This window comes from Dasypus novemcinctus, chromosome X (assembly GCF_030445035.2).
Source record: "Dasypus novemcinctus isolate mDasNov1 chromosome X, mDasNov1.1.hap2, whole genome shotgun sequence".
NCBI lineage: Eukaryota > Metazoa > Chordata > Mammalia > Cingulata > Dasypodidae > Dasypus > Dasypus novemcinctus.
In genome coordinates, this window is record NC_080704.1 from 58205197 (window position 1) to 58223001 (window position 17805).

Here is a 17805-nt window from a genome sequence, read left to right on the forward strand (position 1 = left end):
GCCAGTACCATGCTGTTTTACCACTGTTGCTAGGTAATATGATTTGAAGTCTAGAAGTGAGAATCCTCCACCTTCATTTTTCCTTTTTAGGATGTTTTGGGCTATTTGGCACCCCTTACCTTTCCAAATAAATTTGATAATTGAGTTTTCCCTTTCTTTAGACAAATCTTTTGGATTTTTTATTGGAATCACATTGAATTTGTGTATCAATCTGGGTAGAATTGACATCTTAATGATATTTAGTCTTCCTATCCTTGAACACAGAATGTTCTTCCATTTGATTAGGTCTTCTGTGATTTCTTTTAGCAATGTATTGTAGTTTTCTCAATACAAGGGCTTTACATCCTTGCTCATTTGTTCCTAAATACTTTATTATTTTAGCTGCTACTGTAAATGGATTTTTTCCCTAACTTCCTCCTCAGATTGCTAATTATTAGTGTATAGGAGCACAACTTATTTTTGCATATTAATCTTGTATCCTGCTACTCTGCTGAATTCATTTATTAACTCTAGTACAGGGGTTCTTAATAAGAGGTTTATGACCTTGAATTGAAATTCAAGAAAACATTTTCCTTGTGGGGAGATGTTGGTGCAGGTGTGATACATTTATTAAATAATACACAGTATAGTGTGGACTTAGTGAGGGATCTGTAGTTTTCACCTGACTGGCATAGGGGTCTGTGGAAAAAAAAAAGGTTAAGAACCCCTACTTTAGTAGCTTTGTTGTGGAGTTTTGGAGATTTTCTAGGTATAGGATAGGATAATGTGATCTACGAATAGTGAAAATTTTACTTCTTCCTTTCCAGTTTGGACGTATTTTATTTCTTTTCCTTGTTTGATTGTTATAATTAGAATCTCTAGCACTACATTGAATAACAGTGGTGACAGTAGATGTCCTTGTCTTTTTCCGTATTTCAACTGGAATGCTTTCTGTCTTTCACCTCTGAGTACAATGTTATCTGTGGGTTTTTCATATATGCCCTTTATCATGATGAGAAAGTTTTCTTTGATTCCTATCTTTTGGTGTGTTTTTATCAAGAAAGGATGCTGCAGTTTGTCAAATTTCTTTTCTGCATCAATTGAGTTGATCATGTGATTTTTCTTCTTTGATTTATTGATGTTGTGTATTATGCTGATTAATTTTCTTGTGTTGAACCACACTTGCATGTCTGGGATAAAACCCAATTGATCATGATGCATAATTCTTTAATTTGTTGTTGATTTCAATTAGCGAGTGATTTGTTGAGGACTTTTGCATCTGTATTCATTAGGTAAATGGGTATGTAATATTCTTTTTTTCCCCCATAATATCTTTATCTGGCTTTAGAATTAGGGTGATATTGGCTTCATAGAATTAACTTGGTAGCATTCCTTCCTGTTCAATTTACTGGAAGAGTTTGAGTAAGATTGGTATTAGATTATTTCTGAATGATTGGTAGAATTCTCCAGTGAAGCCAACTGGTCCTGGGCTTTTCATTTTGGGGAATTATTTGATGACTATTTTGGTCTCTTTGCTTGTGATGACTTGTTGAGTCTTCTATTTCTTCTAGGGTCAGTGTAGGTTTTTTGTACGTTCCTAGGAATTTTTCCATTTCATCTACATTGTCTAGGTTGTTGACATACAGTTGATCATAGTATCCTGTTATGATCTCTTTTATTTTTGTGGGGTCAATAGTAATGTCCCTGTTTTCATTTCTGATTTTATTTATAACATCTTCTCTCTTTTTTCTTTGTCATTGCAGCTAAGGGTTTGTCAATTTTGTTGATCTTCTTGAAGAACCAAATTTTGCTTTTGTTCATTCTCTTTTTTTTTCTCAAATTCATTTATTCTCTGCTCTTTGTTATTTCATTCCTCCTGCTTGCTTTTGGAACAATTTACTGTTCTTTTTCTAGATCCTCTAGCTGTGTAGTTAGGTCATTGATTTTAACTTTCTTCTTTTTTAATGTAAGCATTGAGGGCTATAAATATTCCTCTCACACTATTTTTTGCTGCATCCCATAGGTTCTGGTGTGTTTTGTTATCCTTTTCATTCATCTCAAGATGTTTATTTCTCTTGCTATTTAATCTCCATATATTTTTGAATTTTCCCTTTTTCTGCCTGTTGTTGATATCCAACTTTATACCAATTTATGATCAGAGAAATTGCTTTGTATAATTTTGATCTCTTTAAATTTATTGTGATCTCTGCTGTGACCCAACATATGGTCTATCCTGGAGAGAGATCCATGGGCACTTGAGAAGAATGTACAGCCTGCTGTTTTAGGGTTCAATGTTCTCTCTATATCTTTTACGTTCAGTTTGTTTATCATATAATTCAAGTTCTCTATTTATTGATCCTCTGCTCAGATTACTATCCAATGATGAGAGTAATGGATTGACATCTCCAACTATTATTGTAGAGACATCTATTTCTCCCTTCAGTTTTCACATTGTTTGTCTCATGTTAATTTATTGCATCCTGGTTAGTTACTGATACATTTATGATTATTTCCTCCCAGTTAATTGCCCCTTTTATTATTATCTAATGTGCTTTTTAAATCTTTGCTTTTAAAGTCTGTTTCATCTGCTACAAATATAGCTTCTCCAGGGTTTTTTTGTTTATTGCCTGTGTGGAATATCTTTTTCCAACCTTTCACTTTCATTCTTTGTATCTTTGGGTCTAAAGAAAGTCTCTTGTAGATAGCATATAGATGACTTATATTTTCTTCTCTATTCCAAAAGTCTGTGTCTTTTGATTTGGGAATTTAATCCATTAACATTTAATGTTATTACTGTGGAGAGAGTTCTTTCTTACCCCATTTTGACCTTTGGATATTTTCTGTCATTCTTGTTTTCACCACTGTTTTTACACTTTTACTAACTTCTAATGATATAATCTTCATTTTTAGATTCTCTTCCAAGCCTTTCTCTCTCCTGTATTTGCTTTTCAGGCTGTAGCACTTGTTTAGTATTTTCTGAAAGCTGGTCTCTTCATTACAAACATTCTCAGGTTTTAAAAGTCTGTGAAGATTCTAAACTTGCCCTCATTTTTGAAAGACAATCTTGTTGGTATAAGATTCTTGGCTGGCAGTTTTTCTCTTTCAGTATCTTAAATATATCATATGACTACTTTCTTGCTTCCATGGTTTCTGATGAGAAATTAGTGCTTAATCGTTTTGGGCATCCCTTGTATTAGACGATTCTCTTTACTCTTGCTGTTCTCAGGATTCTCTTTTATTTTGGCATTTGTTATTCTAAGTAGTATGTGTCTTGGAATAGGTCTATTCAGATATATTCAGATGGGAGTATGTTTTGCTTCTTGAATACTGTTATCTATGTCCTTTAATAGGGTTGGGAAATTTTCTACCATTATTTCCTCAAATATTCCTTCTGTCCCTTTTCATTATCTTCTGTGACACCCATGACATGTATGTTTGCATATCTCTTTCTATCATTTAGTTCCCTGAGACTGTTCAATTTTTTTCCATTATTTTCTTTATTCTTTTGTATGTTTGCTTTCAGAGGCCCTGTTCCTAAGCTCAGTGATCCTCTCTTCTGCCTCTTCAAATATGCTGTTATATACATCCAGTGTATTTTTAATTTCATTTATTATAAATTTCATGCCCATAAGATCTGCTATTTTTCTATGTATGCCTTCAAATTCTTCTTTTTGCTCGCCCATTCGTCTTGATGTCCTAAATCTCTTTAGCTGTCTCATTGAATTTAGTAAGAATTTTTCAACATCTATGATTATTTGTCTCAACTCATTTATGTCATCTTGAGGCTTAGTTTGTTCCTTTAACTGGGCCATATTGTATTTCTTGGTATGGTTTATGATGTTTTGTTGGTGTCTTGGCATATGATTTGCTAGATGTATTTATTCTTGGCCTTTATTCTGTCTTCTCTCTAGGGCTTTCTATTTGATTGTGTTTGTGCTACTGACCCCTTTGATACTTGGTTCAACTTAAATTTGAAACTTTATAGTGACCTTGTGTTGAGCCAATCTGAATTTTTTCAGCTCTTTTTCATCTGTGTCTTGTCCTTTCTCCCTTGCTGGTTGTGAAATAGGAGCCCAGGATGCAGCTGGTACTATATGCCATGGAACTTTAAGCTGCCCATGTTGCCCCAGAAATCTATTAAGGCCCTCTGACCTTTCTCCCCTGCTAGGGGCAGGGACAGAGCCACCAGTTGTGTAATCCAAGCTGTGCAGGCCAAACGATCTGTAGTTGCCTAGAGCAATTGATGATGCTCTATTCCCCTTACTCCCCTACCTGGAGTGGGCATGGAGCCACAGGTATGGGTAGCAAATTAAGACGTGTGAGACAAAACTGGCCACAGTTGCCCAGGTAAACTGATGAAGCACCGGCCCCCTTCCTCTCCTGTCAGTCATAGTAATGGAGCCTCTGGTGTGCCCAGCAATCTAGTTCATGCAGACTGAAAGTGACTGAAGTTGCCCAGAGAGGGTGAGGGAGCACTGTCCCTCCTCCTTCTCTGTTGGAGGCAGTAATAGAGCCACAGATGCACAGTGCACCAATAGTGGCTGTGCTTGCCCAGAAAGGCTCATGGAGCACTATCCTTTCTGCCCTGTCAGGGGTAAGGATTGAGACACAGATGTGTCCAACAGTCTAGTCCACACAAGCTGAAAGTACCTGCAGTGTTCCAGAGAGGCTGGTGCAGGTTCCCCCAGCTTTCTTCCTGCTGGAGGTAGGGCTGGAGCCTAGGCTAGGGCTGCAGTCTGATCTGGGTGGAAAGAAGCAGGTACCTACCTTCTGTGATTTTCAATCAGCCCCACTTCCCCTCATGCCAGGGATGAAGGTAAAATGGAGACTATGGGCCTCTTTCTGACTTGGACAGTTTCAAATTTTAGCTGTTCTTAGGATTGGAGTCTAGCCAGCCATATTTACTAATCAGGAGCTGAAATCGGTGCCCTACTGTCTCTTCTTCTCCTGTTTTTGAGAAATGGAGTTTCCACTTCCAGCCAGGGAATCACTCCTAAGGTGGCTTGTACCACCAGTGGGGGATGGTGCACCAGCCTCTGTGGAAGGGAATGCTCTATTCATGTATCTCCACTGTATATGGGCAGTCTCCTTCTGCTCTTCTAAGGAAGTTGCAGGATGCTTTTCTGGTCTCCTGGACTCTCAGAAGACCAGATTTAGATAGTCATGGCTGATTTAGATAGCCGTGGTGGATTACTAATTGCACTGTAGGAAGAGCTGATTCTTGGTGTTCCTTACTCTGCCCCCGTTTTGCACCCTCCTGAAATAGTAACTTTTGAAGTAGCAGTATAAAGGGAATAACTGGCCTTTTCCTCATAACCATAATTGATCCAACTAACAATTTTAATTCTTTTGGAGCAGAGAGATAGCAAGTTGTGCTAAGTTCAAAGAATTTTAAAATGTGGGTTTTTGTTCCCTCCTTCCCTCCCTTCCCTCAGGTTTTGCTTTTCTGATGAGCCACTGAAATCAACCAGAATCTGCCTTTCAGAGCAATGCCCAAGTTTTATAACAAGAAATGTGGTTGCCTCCTAATCCCTTACCCCTCTCCTCCTTTACCTTTTAGTCCTAAGGAGAGAGGAGAGGACTGTCTTTGCCTGGTTGTGACTATCATTACTCTCCACCCATAGGAACCTTGTCCACCTTCTATGGATGACTTCCTGTACGTCTGTGATGATATTTATCAACGAGATGAGCTGCTTGCCATGGAAATCCACATCCTTCAAACCCTCAAATTTGACATCAACATTCCCACCGCCTATCATTTTTTACGCAGATATGCTAGGGTAAGATGGCAGAGGCACATCTTAATTCTCCCACTGCTGGATTAGTCTCCTCTATACCCGGAGTGTTTACCTGAGTGGTAAGAAAAGGGAAAGGGGGCAACTGGGGAGCAAGTGAAATTTCTCCTTCAATCCAACCAGCTGGATTAAAAGTTGGCAATCTTTATGATATAGGGGGTGAAGTTGCTGATTTCCATGATATCCCTATGGGTTTTGAGGTAGTGGCAGAGTAGGGAAAGGGAAAAAGATTCTGTGATCAAGAAGGGACATATGAGCAGTTTGGGAGAGATGCTAGCGATGTTCTTTCTTCATCAGGTTATTGGTTGCATGAGAGGTCACTTTGTAATTATTGTACTCCATAGAGGTGTATTATATACCTCTGTATCTGTGTGTGTTATAGGTCACATGTTTTTTGAAAAAAAAACACAAGAAAAGGGAAGGGGTTCTTTTAGAGCATGAAACACCTCCTAGGTTGGAACCATGTGCAACGTCACAATTGGGGGAATTGGCTCTTCAAAGGATGATTGGTACAGAAAGGGGAGGTAGGAGGGTATCAGAAACACACTTGATAATTTGGTTGAAAACCATAATGGTGGCAAATCCCACTCCTTATTTAAGAATCCTCCCATAAGGTCTGCGGTTCAAACCCTGGGCCTCCCTGACCCATGTGGAGCTGGCCCATGTGCAGTGCTGATACGCACAAGGAGTGCCCTGCCACGCAGGGGTGTCCCCCACGTAGGGGAGCCCCACGCACAAGGAGTGCGCCCCATAAGGAGAGCCGCCCAGCGGCAAAGAAAGTTCAGCCTGCCCAGGAATGGCGCTGCCCACATGGAGAAATGACACAACAAGATGATGCAGCAAAAAGAAACACAGATTCCCGTGCCGCTGACAACAGAAGTGGACAAAGAAGACGCAGCAAACAGACACAGAGAACAGACAACCGGGGTGGGGGGGAAGGGAAAAGAAATAAATAAATCTTTTTTGGAAAAAAAAGAATCCTCCCATAAAGATTCTGTTTCGGGGTAGGTAGGTACCTTCAGATGACTTATATGGGCAGGGGAGGTGAACTGCTCAAGCAGAAAGATATTCAGGTCTGGGTGGGATCATTGGGGAGAATAGGTGTGGGGGAGTCTTCTGTTTGGTGCTGGTTTTCCAAGTTGATTGTTGTGCCATTCTTCTTGCTGAATTTAGTGTGTCCATGCCAACATGAAGACCCTGACCTTGTCCCGCTTCATCTGTGAGATGACCCTGAAGGAATATGACTATGTTCAGGAGCGTGCTTCCAAACTAGCTGCTGGTTCCTTCCTCCTGGCCCTCTACATGCAGAATCTTGGACACTTGGTAAATACTTGCTGTAGGTGGGGGCAGGGCAAAGGGTAGGGCTTGAAAAGAATAGGGGTGACTCAGGGGAAAGGTATAAATTAGGGCAATGGGAAACTGTAGGTGAAAAAATTGCCACACACCTACACTTATGAATTCTTTAACACCGGTAAAAATTAGGGGCGTGGCCATCTAAAACAGTTTCTACAGCAATGATTTTGAATATTTTATTTTTCTTAGTCACCATACCCTTTGTTCCAAAGTAAGCTTACTTGAAAGCCTATTATTTCAGAAACAGACTAATATGGAGTTATTCTGGTTGAGGCAGGGGTAGGGAGCACTTCTTATCCTAGACCCTCTTCTCCCCTTTCCCATGGTAGTCACTCAACAAAGCTGGTCCCCAAGGGAACTTTTTGGAACAGTGTGTGAAAAGCACTGACCTAGAAAGTGGAGTTATGAAAGCAGCTGTTCATATATATAATAAGGACTTAGAGATAACGACCAGTGTGCTTCTCTGAAGGGGATGGTCCCCAAAGCTTCCAGCCTCAATACAAACAAAAATTATATTTAAGCCTTTCCCAAAAATTGTGAATAAAAACTTTAGAAAACTTTGAATTTTTATTGATGTGTAACTTGCAATCCATGTAAAAAAGAGTATGCTCACTGTGCAAATGCAGCCCCCCCTCCCAATCACCCCTAAACTCCTACTTAGACATTCTAGAGCCACTACTGATGGGAAAACCTCTGTGTACTGAGAGAGAATCCCACAAAAATTTTGTGAACTTGGACCAGTCATACTGAAATTTCTTGGTAGTAGAGAAATCATTCAAAAAATGGCAGCAATGATGATAGAATAAATAACGTTTAGCATTTATTGAGTGAGTGCTTAGACAATGTTCTAAACACTTTGTGTATTAACTCCTTTAATCTTCACAACAACCTAAGAAACTGAAGCACTAAAACTTTACATAACTTTCCATGTTGATACTGGTGGTAAGAGATAGAGCTAGGTTTTAGGAACTAGGAGTGATATTCAAAATATATACCTACTGCATAATCAGTATGTATGTGGCTATAGCTCTGGAGCCATGGTTCTGGAGGCCCCATGCTGAGACTTTGCTCCTTAGATCCTGGGAAGTCTGGTGGGTCCTAATGGGGCAACTGAGTGTCTCAGAGCAGCAAACAGTTTGCCAACCAGTACAGAAATATTTCAATGTTTTAGCATTTGGTATGGCTTTATCAGTGAGTATCACCTAAATACCAGCTCTGTTCTAAGCTCAGGTAGTTTGGCTCCGTGGTCCACTATGTTATTATGCCTTTCCTATAGATAAGGAAGGCTTCACAGAAGAGGTGACCTTTGAGCTGTGACTCAGATAAGTAAGAACTTGTGAGAGGAGACATTCTCGCTAGAGGGAACAATATTTGAAAAGAAGTGGAGGCACTAAGGAAGAGTGATGTATTGAGGGCAAAATAAGATGTCTGATTTGGATAGAGCAGAGGTTGTATTAACAGGGAATGATGAGAGATGAGACTCTAATGGTAGATTGTAGTCAGATTGTGAGAGACGTTATATGCCATGCTGAGAAATTAACTTTATCCTAAGGCATTGGAGATTTTTTTTAAAGGCACAGACATACTACTGTTTGTGTGATTTGGAAACAATACTGGTGCAAGAGTACAGAAGGCATAAGGTGAGAAAGACTCTAAAGGTAGGAACACTAGCAAGTAGGCTATTATAATAGTTAAGGTGAAGTATTGAGGGTCTGAACCAATGCAGTGGCAGTGGGACCATTAATCTTATTTAACACACCCAATATAATGTGTTTCTCCCCTGCTTACACCTATGACTGCCTCTTGCCTGTGACTGTGGTTTGCAAACAGTATTCAGTAGAGTTCTGGAATTCCTGTCTCAGGGACCACATGAAAAATAAAGGGATTCAAATTGTGGGCTTCTAAGTCCCCACTCCCACTTCCAGGTAAAATATATTGCAAATAATTTAAAACATAAAACTACCACTAACATAAAAATCAGTCCTACTCCTTTCTCTGCCTGTTGAGCTCCCACTTTTCTTTCAATACCCATTGTAACTTTGCCCTCCTCTCTGAAGCTTTCTGTGATTATCCTATCCCATATCATTGATTCTTGTCCTCTGTTCCTCCAGTATCCCTAATTCACTTCCATTATAGTACTTACCACACAGTTTGCCGTTCTCTTTCTGTCTCCCCTGCTAAATTACAGGCTCCTCAAGGACATCCTTATATTCCTAGTGTCCTGCACAGGGCTTGGCAATTTCAATCTTATTGATCCCATTGATTGGGCCCTTATTATGTGCTAGACCCTGTTCTAAGTGATACATGCACACACACTCATTTAATACTATGATATAATTACAGTAATTATCCCTTTTTGGCAGATGGGGAAATGGAGACACCAAGAGGTTAAATAACTAGCTGAAAGCCACACTGTTAGTGGAGTTCAGATTTGAATACAATCAGTCTGCCTCCAGAACCTTTGCTCTTAAATACTCTGTTATACTGCTTCTGCCACATGGCAGGCCTTTTTGAATTTGAATGAAAAAAAATGTATGGAATAATAATTTTAAAACCAGAGAGGAGAAAGAGTCTTTTAGTTATTATTGGCCATTGAGTTGGGACCTAAAGTTTGTGCTGGTGTTTGTCTGGCCATTGGCTCTGGACCTAAGAGTGAATAAATCACAAAATCCTTAGATTCTTAGATGGATTTCAGCTACATGATCACAAATGATCAGGGCTAATATCATCTAGTACATATGGATATAGCCATACTAGTAGTTTGTGAGTGGAACTCATTCTTCTAGAATGGTACTGTATAATTATTAGACCATGTCTATGCTATATGAGTTTTGAAAATATATTGAATATCACCCCTGCCTATGCAATGGATGGGAGGTTTGGATTTGGGGTAGCAGAGATGGAAGAATGGTCTACTTTAGAAGTCACTGTTCTTGCTGCTGCTTCCAGGCTCCTGCCCTAGAATATTACAGTGGCTACAAGACTGCTGAGCTTCACCCTTTGGTCAGGCAGCTGAACATCCTGCTGACATTCCAGTCTTGCAACAGGCTCAAGACTGTGTATTCCAAGTATTCTCATCAGTAAGTACCAAGCCCTGGTTGAGGTTGGGGTTGTACTCAGTCAGGGGGAAGCCTTGAAGCACTTGGCCCACACTAACCTCACTTAAGGAAAAAGAAGGATTCAGATGCTTTTCATCTTCCTTTCTGCTCTGGAATTAAAGCAAGATAGGGTACCAGGGGCTCTATGTTCCACTTGTCCCTTAGAGCCTGCATGACTTTGGCCTATTTTATGCTGAGAAGATCATTCTTTTTCAGAGTCTTCTTTGAAGTCACCAAAATCCCCCCCTTGGACATGTTGAAACTGGAGGAAATTTTAAACTACTCCTAATTCTGAGGCTGAAGGTCTGGCACCCTGGCAGCAGCCACTGGGGCCAGATAGCACTTTAATAGACGATATTTATTCTATGTTTGATTTTGTCTTTAATCACTTTTACCTTTTGTTGTTTGTCTTTTTCCCAAACTGATAATGTTGTAAATATTTAAGTATTTTATGAAAAAGAAGACATTATTGTAGTATTTGATTAGAAATTTAATAAAGAAGTTAATGGCTGTTAAAATGGCTCCCTCCTCTCTTATTGCTCAGGAACCCCATGCACAGTCCAGGAACGTTTTTCTCCTACCTAATAAAGGTTGTGCCTCAGGATATAGCTTATCAAATTTCCTCGTCTGTTGGGAGGCTTTCTCCTCATGGGAAGAGGAATTGAGCTAAGTGAACTGACAGATGGGTCCGTATAAAGAGGATCCTAGGGATGGTGCCCAGTTCAAAGTGAGAGCCCTGCCACCCAGTGGGCAGGCCACAGTGTTCCGATATGGGGAAGCTGGTTGTGTGGGCAAATACTCTTAGTCTTAGTGTCAGATTTCTTGCTTTCTTTGCCTCTTCCTAGATGTGGAAAAGATGGGATCAGGATTTTAACTCAAAGGTAGCTCTACATTCATGGCTGGGTGGCTTTCTAGAGTCTGCATTTGGAAAAAAAGGCAGACTATGGTGCACTAATATAGTTTTTGGCCCTTCCCTTCTGCCAAGAGAAGAAAATTCCACCTGTGAAGTCAGTGAGATGTTCCAAAAATGCAAGCACCAACCAATTGCCCAATTCTTCAGTTGTAAAGCCTTAAGGAGGTTCTGATCCCTCTCTCTATTCTATCTTTATGGTTATATTTACTGGTACTACTGTTCTAGTCATTAAAATATTGAACATCTAAGTATAGAATTACCATGTAACCCATCAATCCCACTGCTAAGTATATACCCCAAATAATTAAAAGGAGGGATTCAAGCAGATATTTGCACGCTGTTCATAGTGCACACTATATTCATAGTGGCATTATTTTTTAAAATTATCTTTTTTTAAAGTTAATAGATCACACAAAATGTTACATTAAAAAACCTAAGAGGCTCCCATATACCCCACTCCCCATCCCCCACCCCATCATTTTTTAAATTGTATTGTTTTGAAGATACATAGATCACAAAAAATGTTACATTAAAAAAATATAAGAGGTTCACATATACCCCACCCCCCATCCCAATCCTCCCACATCAACAACCTCTTTCATCATTGTGGGACATTCATTGCGTTTGGTGAATACATTTTGGAGCACTGCTGCACCACATGGATAATAGTTTACATTGTAGTTTACGCTCTCCCCCAGTCCATTCAGTGGTTATGGCAGGATATATAATGTCCAGCATCTGTCCCTGCAATATAATTTAGGACAACTCCAAGTCCCAGAAATGCCCCCACATCACATCTCTTCTTCCCTTTCCCTGCCCTCAGCAACTACCGGCATTGTTAACAATTGCCAAAAGTTGCAAGCAACCCAAGTGTCCATCAACAGATGAGTGGATAAGCAAAATATGGTATATACATACAATGGAATATTATTTGGCTGTAGAAAGGAATGAAACATGTTGAGTGAAATAAATCAGACACAAAAGGACAAATACTGTATGACCTCAATGATATTAAATAATTAAAATATGTAAATTCATAGAGTCAGAAACTAGAACACAGGTTATCATGGGCTGGGTGGAGGTGGGGAATGGGGAATCAATGCTTAATTGGTATGGGGTTTTGTTTGGGGTGATGAATAAATTTTGTTAATGGATAGTGGTAATAGTGGCACAACATTGTGAATATAATTAATACCAGTGAAGTGTATATCTGAACGTGGATAAAATGGGAAATTTTAGGTTGTATATTTGTTACCAGAATAAAAATTAAAAACAACAACATATAATTGCACGCCGCAAGGAATTAATCATAATTTAAACTATGGGGTATAGTTAATAGTAGAATTATAATATTGTTTCATCAGTGGGAACAAAGGAACCACACTAATACAAAATGTTAATAACAAGGAAAACTGTTTGGGGGGTCGGGAGGCATATACATAAACTATTACTATCTGCATGGTTTTTTGATGAACCTAAACTGCTCTAAAAATATTAACCATTCTCTGTGCCAGTTGATAAAGAGACACTGCCCAATTCCTCCTCTTGGGCCTCCTGGACCTCCACACAACCCAGCAACTGAAGCAAATAATGTTTGCCATTGCAGGAGACCTTCAGGGCCCTTTCTAGTACTATGGCTGGCAACTATTTTCATTTGTTCTGTGGCCATTTGTGGATATCTTTGGCCACTTGTGGATATTTGCCAAATATTTTGAATATCAATCCTTGGGAGTGGACATCTGGTGGAGGGGACAGTTAATGAGGAAGTTATGGGGAAAAATCCTCCGCATTTCTGGTCCGAGAGTCCCCATGCTCTGTCTGGTCACATCACGTTTTTTTATGGGTGAGGGACAGGAGAGAGAGTATTTCAAACCTTAGGTGTATTAGTACTTTCTTTCCCTTTGAGTTAGTTTCCCATTCCATCTCCACACTTGATTTGCCCTAGAGACTAGATATCATTAGGTTTCTCTCCTGCCCTGTCAACTCCTTAGCAAGATGACTAAAGGGTATAGCTAGAGAGGTCCAATCTGCTTGGCAGTGGTTCTGCTGGCCTAGACAACTTTGCATAAATGTACTATAAGCCCTGAGCTTGAGTTAGTCTCGCAAATCTCCAGCCTGACTAAAAAGTGTCTTGTACCTGTCTTTTAGTTCTGGAGTTGTACATCAAGGGAAAAATTAGTTTATATCCTCCCCATGCCTTCTTCCATCGCTGCTGTTCTTTTAACCATCTGTCTGTCTTTGTTGTTATTGCAAATGTCTCAATTATGCATTTATCGCTACTTTAAAATTAAGATAGCTATTAGAACTAGATCTTGGTATTTAATGCCTTAATAAAGAAGCACTTCTGTTTTTACCAATAATTTGTTTTTATATTTTGATGACTCTAGGTCAATATAACTTTTTTGTAACCTTATACTTTTAACAGCTTTAATGAGATAATTCACATAACACAATTCATCCATTTACAGTTTGCAGTTCAGTGGCTTTTATTATATTCAGAGTTGTATATTCATCACTACAGCCTAATTTGATAACTTTTTTTTTATCATCCCCTGTATTAGCCAGCCAAACGGCTGCTGATGCAAAATACCAGAAATCTGTAGACTTGTATAAATGGTACTTATTTATTTGGGGTAGAAGCTTACAGTTACCAGGCCAATAAGCGTAAATTACTTCCCTCATCAAAGTCTGTTGCTGCTTGTTGGAACAAGATGGCTGCTGATGTCTGCAAGGGTTCAGCCTTCCTCGTAAGGCTGTGGTCCCAGCTTCTTCCAATATCAGCTGTAGGCTGGGATAAGTCTTGTCTCTCTCTGAGGGCTCATTTCTCTCCAGGCTCAGCTGTTCTGTTCTCTCCACAAGGTCAGCTGTAGACTATCAAGCTCGCTCTCTTCCCTGGGCCTCTGCTGTGTCTAATGGAGCCTTCTCTCTTTCCTCACGTATCTACTTCTCTGTGTGTTTACTTCCTGGGGCTCCAGCATCAAAAACTCCAACTCTCCCCTCTGCTGTGTCATTTCCTCTGTGAGTCCCCACCCACTGAGGGGGTGGGGAATTAATGTCCTTATGATGTGACTGAATCAAAGACTTTATCATAATCAGGTAAAAGTAAAACCTTTGAATCTAATACAATCTCATATGCCCAGAGGAACAGACCAGTTTCACAAACATAATCCAATATCTATCTTTTAGAATTCATAAACAATGCCAAACTGCTACACCCCCCAAAAAAACCCTGTACCTATTAGCAGTCAATCCCCATTCCTGTCTACTCTACAGTCCCTAGGCAACCACTTTCTGTCTATAGACATTTGCCAATCCTGGATGTTTCCTATATGTATGGAATCATACAATGTGTGGTCTTCTTTCAACTTAATGTTTTCAAGGCTCTTCCATGTTGTAGCATGTATCAGTACTTTGTTCCATTTTATTGTCACATAATTTTATTGCCACATAAGATTTCATTGTATGAATACACTGCATTTTGTTTATTCATCCATTAGTTGTTAGAAATTTGGGTTGTTTCCACTTTTTTGGTATTAAAAATAATTCTGTGAACATTTATGTACAGATTTTTGTGTGGACATATGTTTTTATTTCTCTTGGGTATATACCTAGGAGGGGAATTGCTCGATCATATGCTAATTCTGTTTAACCATTTGAGGAACTGTCAGACTATTAACAAAGCAGATACACCATTTTACATTCCCCCAGTAGTGTATAAGTTTCCAGTTTCTACACATCCTTGACAATCTGATGTGAATTTAATTGTGTGCCCCAGTTTGGACATGTTATTGGTCTCAGTTTGCATTCTGGTGGGTGTGGACCCATTGTAAATAAGATCTCTTCAAAATGTTGCTTCAGTTATGATGTGATCCAACTAAATCAGGTAGGGCTTTAATCTGGGTTACTGGAGTCCTTTATAAGCAAATGAAAGCCAGATGGATAGAGGAGCCATGAGAAACATCTAGAAGCTGGAAGTCAGTGGAACCCAGAAGAGAAAGGAGAAGATGCCATGTGCATTGCCATGTGACAGAAATGCTAAGGACCAAGGTTCACCAGCAACTAGCCCCAGACCACCATAGTCTTCTGGGAGAAAGCATCACCTGCTCATATCTCAAATTTTTACTTTTCCTAGCCTCAAAACTGTAAGCCATTAAGTTCCTGTTGGTTAAGTCAACTCATTTATTTGTTTTAGCAGCTAGGAAACTGAAATACAACCCTTGTTATTTCCCATTTGTTTGAATTTGTGGATCAAGTTGATAAGTTTTGCCACCTTAATAATATTATATCTTCCAGTCTATGAACATGGGATGCCTACTTCTTTAACTTTTTCAACAATGTTTTATAGTTTTCAGAGTATAAGCTTTTTAATGGAGCCATCAGTCTTGATCACTTAATTTCTTATTTCACTCTCTATACTCATTTACACTTGTACTTATCTCAGGCCTGTTTATGTCCTGTCTTAGAAGATGGGTTGACCCACCTCCTGTTCAAGACAATTCATCTACCCCTGGACTTTCTCTCCATCAATTCTCATTCTTTTAAGCTCTCTCCCGACTGTTTCCTGCTATAACTCCTAAATCTTTGATCTGTTCCTCTTTCCTAGTCCCTTTTTCTAGTTTAAAAACATGTGCAAGACTCTTACCACAAACACACACACACATACAATGAAAAGCAAAGCGAAACAAAACTCTATCTGCATCCCCTCCTACCCACTGTCCAGTTCTTTGCTGCTTCTTACTAAACTTTAAAAAGTAGACTGCCTCATTATATCTACTTACCCTCCCTTCATTCCTTAACACACTTTAATCTGCCTCTGACCACTTTATTGAAGTTCCTTTTGCTAATGTCATTGATGGTCTGGTCGCTAAATCCACTAGACAGTTTTCACTTATCTCACTTGGACCCCTTTTGCTACCTTTGACACTGCTGTCTCTTCATTCCTTCTAGGCACTCTCTCATCTCTTGGTTTCTGGGCTACTGAAGTTTCTGTTTTTTCTCACCTTTCTGACCACCTTTTTCTATCTTCTTTTGGGCTATTCTTCAACCATCTGCCCCTTAAAACTTGGTATTCCCTTCATTTCCAGCTTTGGTTCTCTGGCTTACCTCTCTGGGTGGTCTTGGGCACTCCAATAGCTTTTACTACTACAAAGCCCTTGAGTTTTGAGATTTGCTCTTCAGCCCAGACTTGTGACCCTCAGTTCAGGCCCATATTTACCTGAATGTCACAGGTCACTCAAACCAAACATGTACAAAACTGAGTTTTCTTCCTACTAACATGATTCTACCTTTAACATTATCTGTCTCAATAAGCAGCCTCACCATCTACCCATTCTCCCAAAGCAGGAGTTTCTCCAGACTCTGGAGTTCATCTAGAGTTCATCTAGACCCAGGAGTTCATCTAGACTCTGTTTTCCCTCCCTAATAACATCAACTAATCATTCTGATTTTTTACCTTCTGATCCTAACTTTAAGCCTTGCCTTTCAGGCCTCAGACTTACACATTTCATTTATGGCCTTATAAATGGTGACCTCATTATGTCTTACTGATTTTACCTCCCAAATATTTCTTGAATTGGCATTTTCATCACAATCTCTTCTGCCACTTGCCAGGTTTGAGATATCATTAATTGCCTGGATTACTGCAATAGTTTCCTAAGTAGTCTATCTTCAAATTCACCTTCCACACAACCACCAGAATGATTTATTTAAAATTCAATTCTGAGGTGGCTAAGCACCTAACACCCTTTCTCCTCCAATGAACCCAATAACAAAACATGGACAGAATGCATGACACAGCTATTTGAGGATTCTGAAAAGTATACAGCAGCAGGCAGATCAGAGAAGAACATCAGGATTTGAAATAGCAACAAACTGGTGGTGAGTTTATCATTTTTTCCCTCCAGGAGTCCTCAGACTGAACTTCTGCAGTCATAAACTTGGGAGTGAAGCACTGCAGTACAGACAGAGCTCCAGGAGAAGCCCAATATTTCTGGGTCAAGAAATTATAAAGAGGACTCCTAAAGCTCAGAGGGAGTAGGGGGAAATCCTCCAGCTTTCCTTTATTTCTTCTCTTACACCCTATGCCCCTAGACAGTCATGCAATGACAGCAACAGCACTAACCAGGGAGCCTGCATGAACCAATGCACTTAACAAGGGGGACCTTAATCTTTCCTTGATGGGGCTGCAGCCACAAAAGGGCAGAAAACAAAACACTATTGCTTTTTTCTCTTTGTCCCCTAACTATTTGGCTCCAGATGTGGCATTGTTGTAGAAGTGAGCAATTTCTGGATGGAGGACTGAAAGTGAAGCCCCAGGAATTGGGTAGTACTGGGGAGAATGTAGAGAGAGAGAAACTCAGGAAAGTGACCCCACAAAGGTTTTATTTGAACTATTGGATGTAAACCCCTGACCTGTGCTGGTGTTGATCAGATTTTAATTAGCAAACAAAGAATTTGAAAACCGAGCTAATAGATATCTTCTTGGTTCTACACTGATCACTTAGTGTTACACATGCTGGAGAGATCCAAATACCGCTGGAAAGTCTTTGAAAACTGAGCTGATATTGGACCTTCAACCCACAGAAGGCAGCAGGTGGGAATTTGTGGTCTGAACCAAATCATATTGACTGCTAAATAGAAAATATCAACATTTTCTATAGAATTTAAA

At 39.6% G+C, this 17805-nt stretch overlaps 1 protein-coding gene across 1 annotated transcript in view; it reads left to right on the forward strand.

Moving 5' to 3' along the window:
- Window positions 1-11099, forward strand: part of CCNB3 (cyclin B3) — a 124902-nt gene extending 113803 nt beyond the window's left edge. Inside the window, 6 exon segments of the mRNA XM_058291063.2 lie at window positions 5604-5759; window positions 6948-7097; window positions 10077-10207; window positions 10442-10508; window positions 10510-10528; window positions 11071-11099. Of these exon segments, the coding sequence (XP_058147046.2) occupies window positions 5604-5759; window positions 6948-7097; window positions 10077-10207; window positions 10442-10508; window positions 10510-10528; window positions 11071-11099 (552 nt within the window).
- The last annotated feature ends 6706 nt before the right edge of the window (window positions 11100-17805 follow it).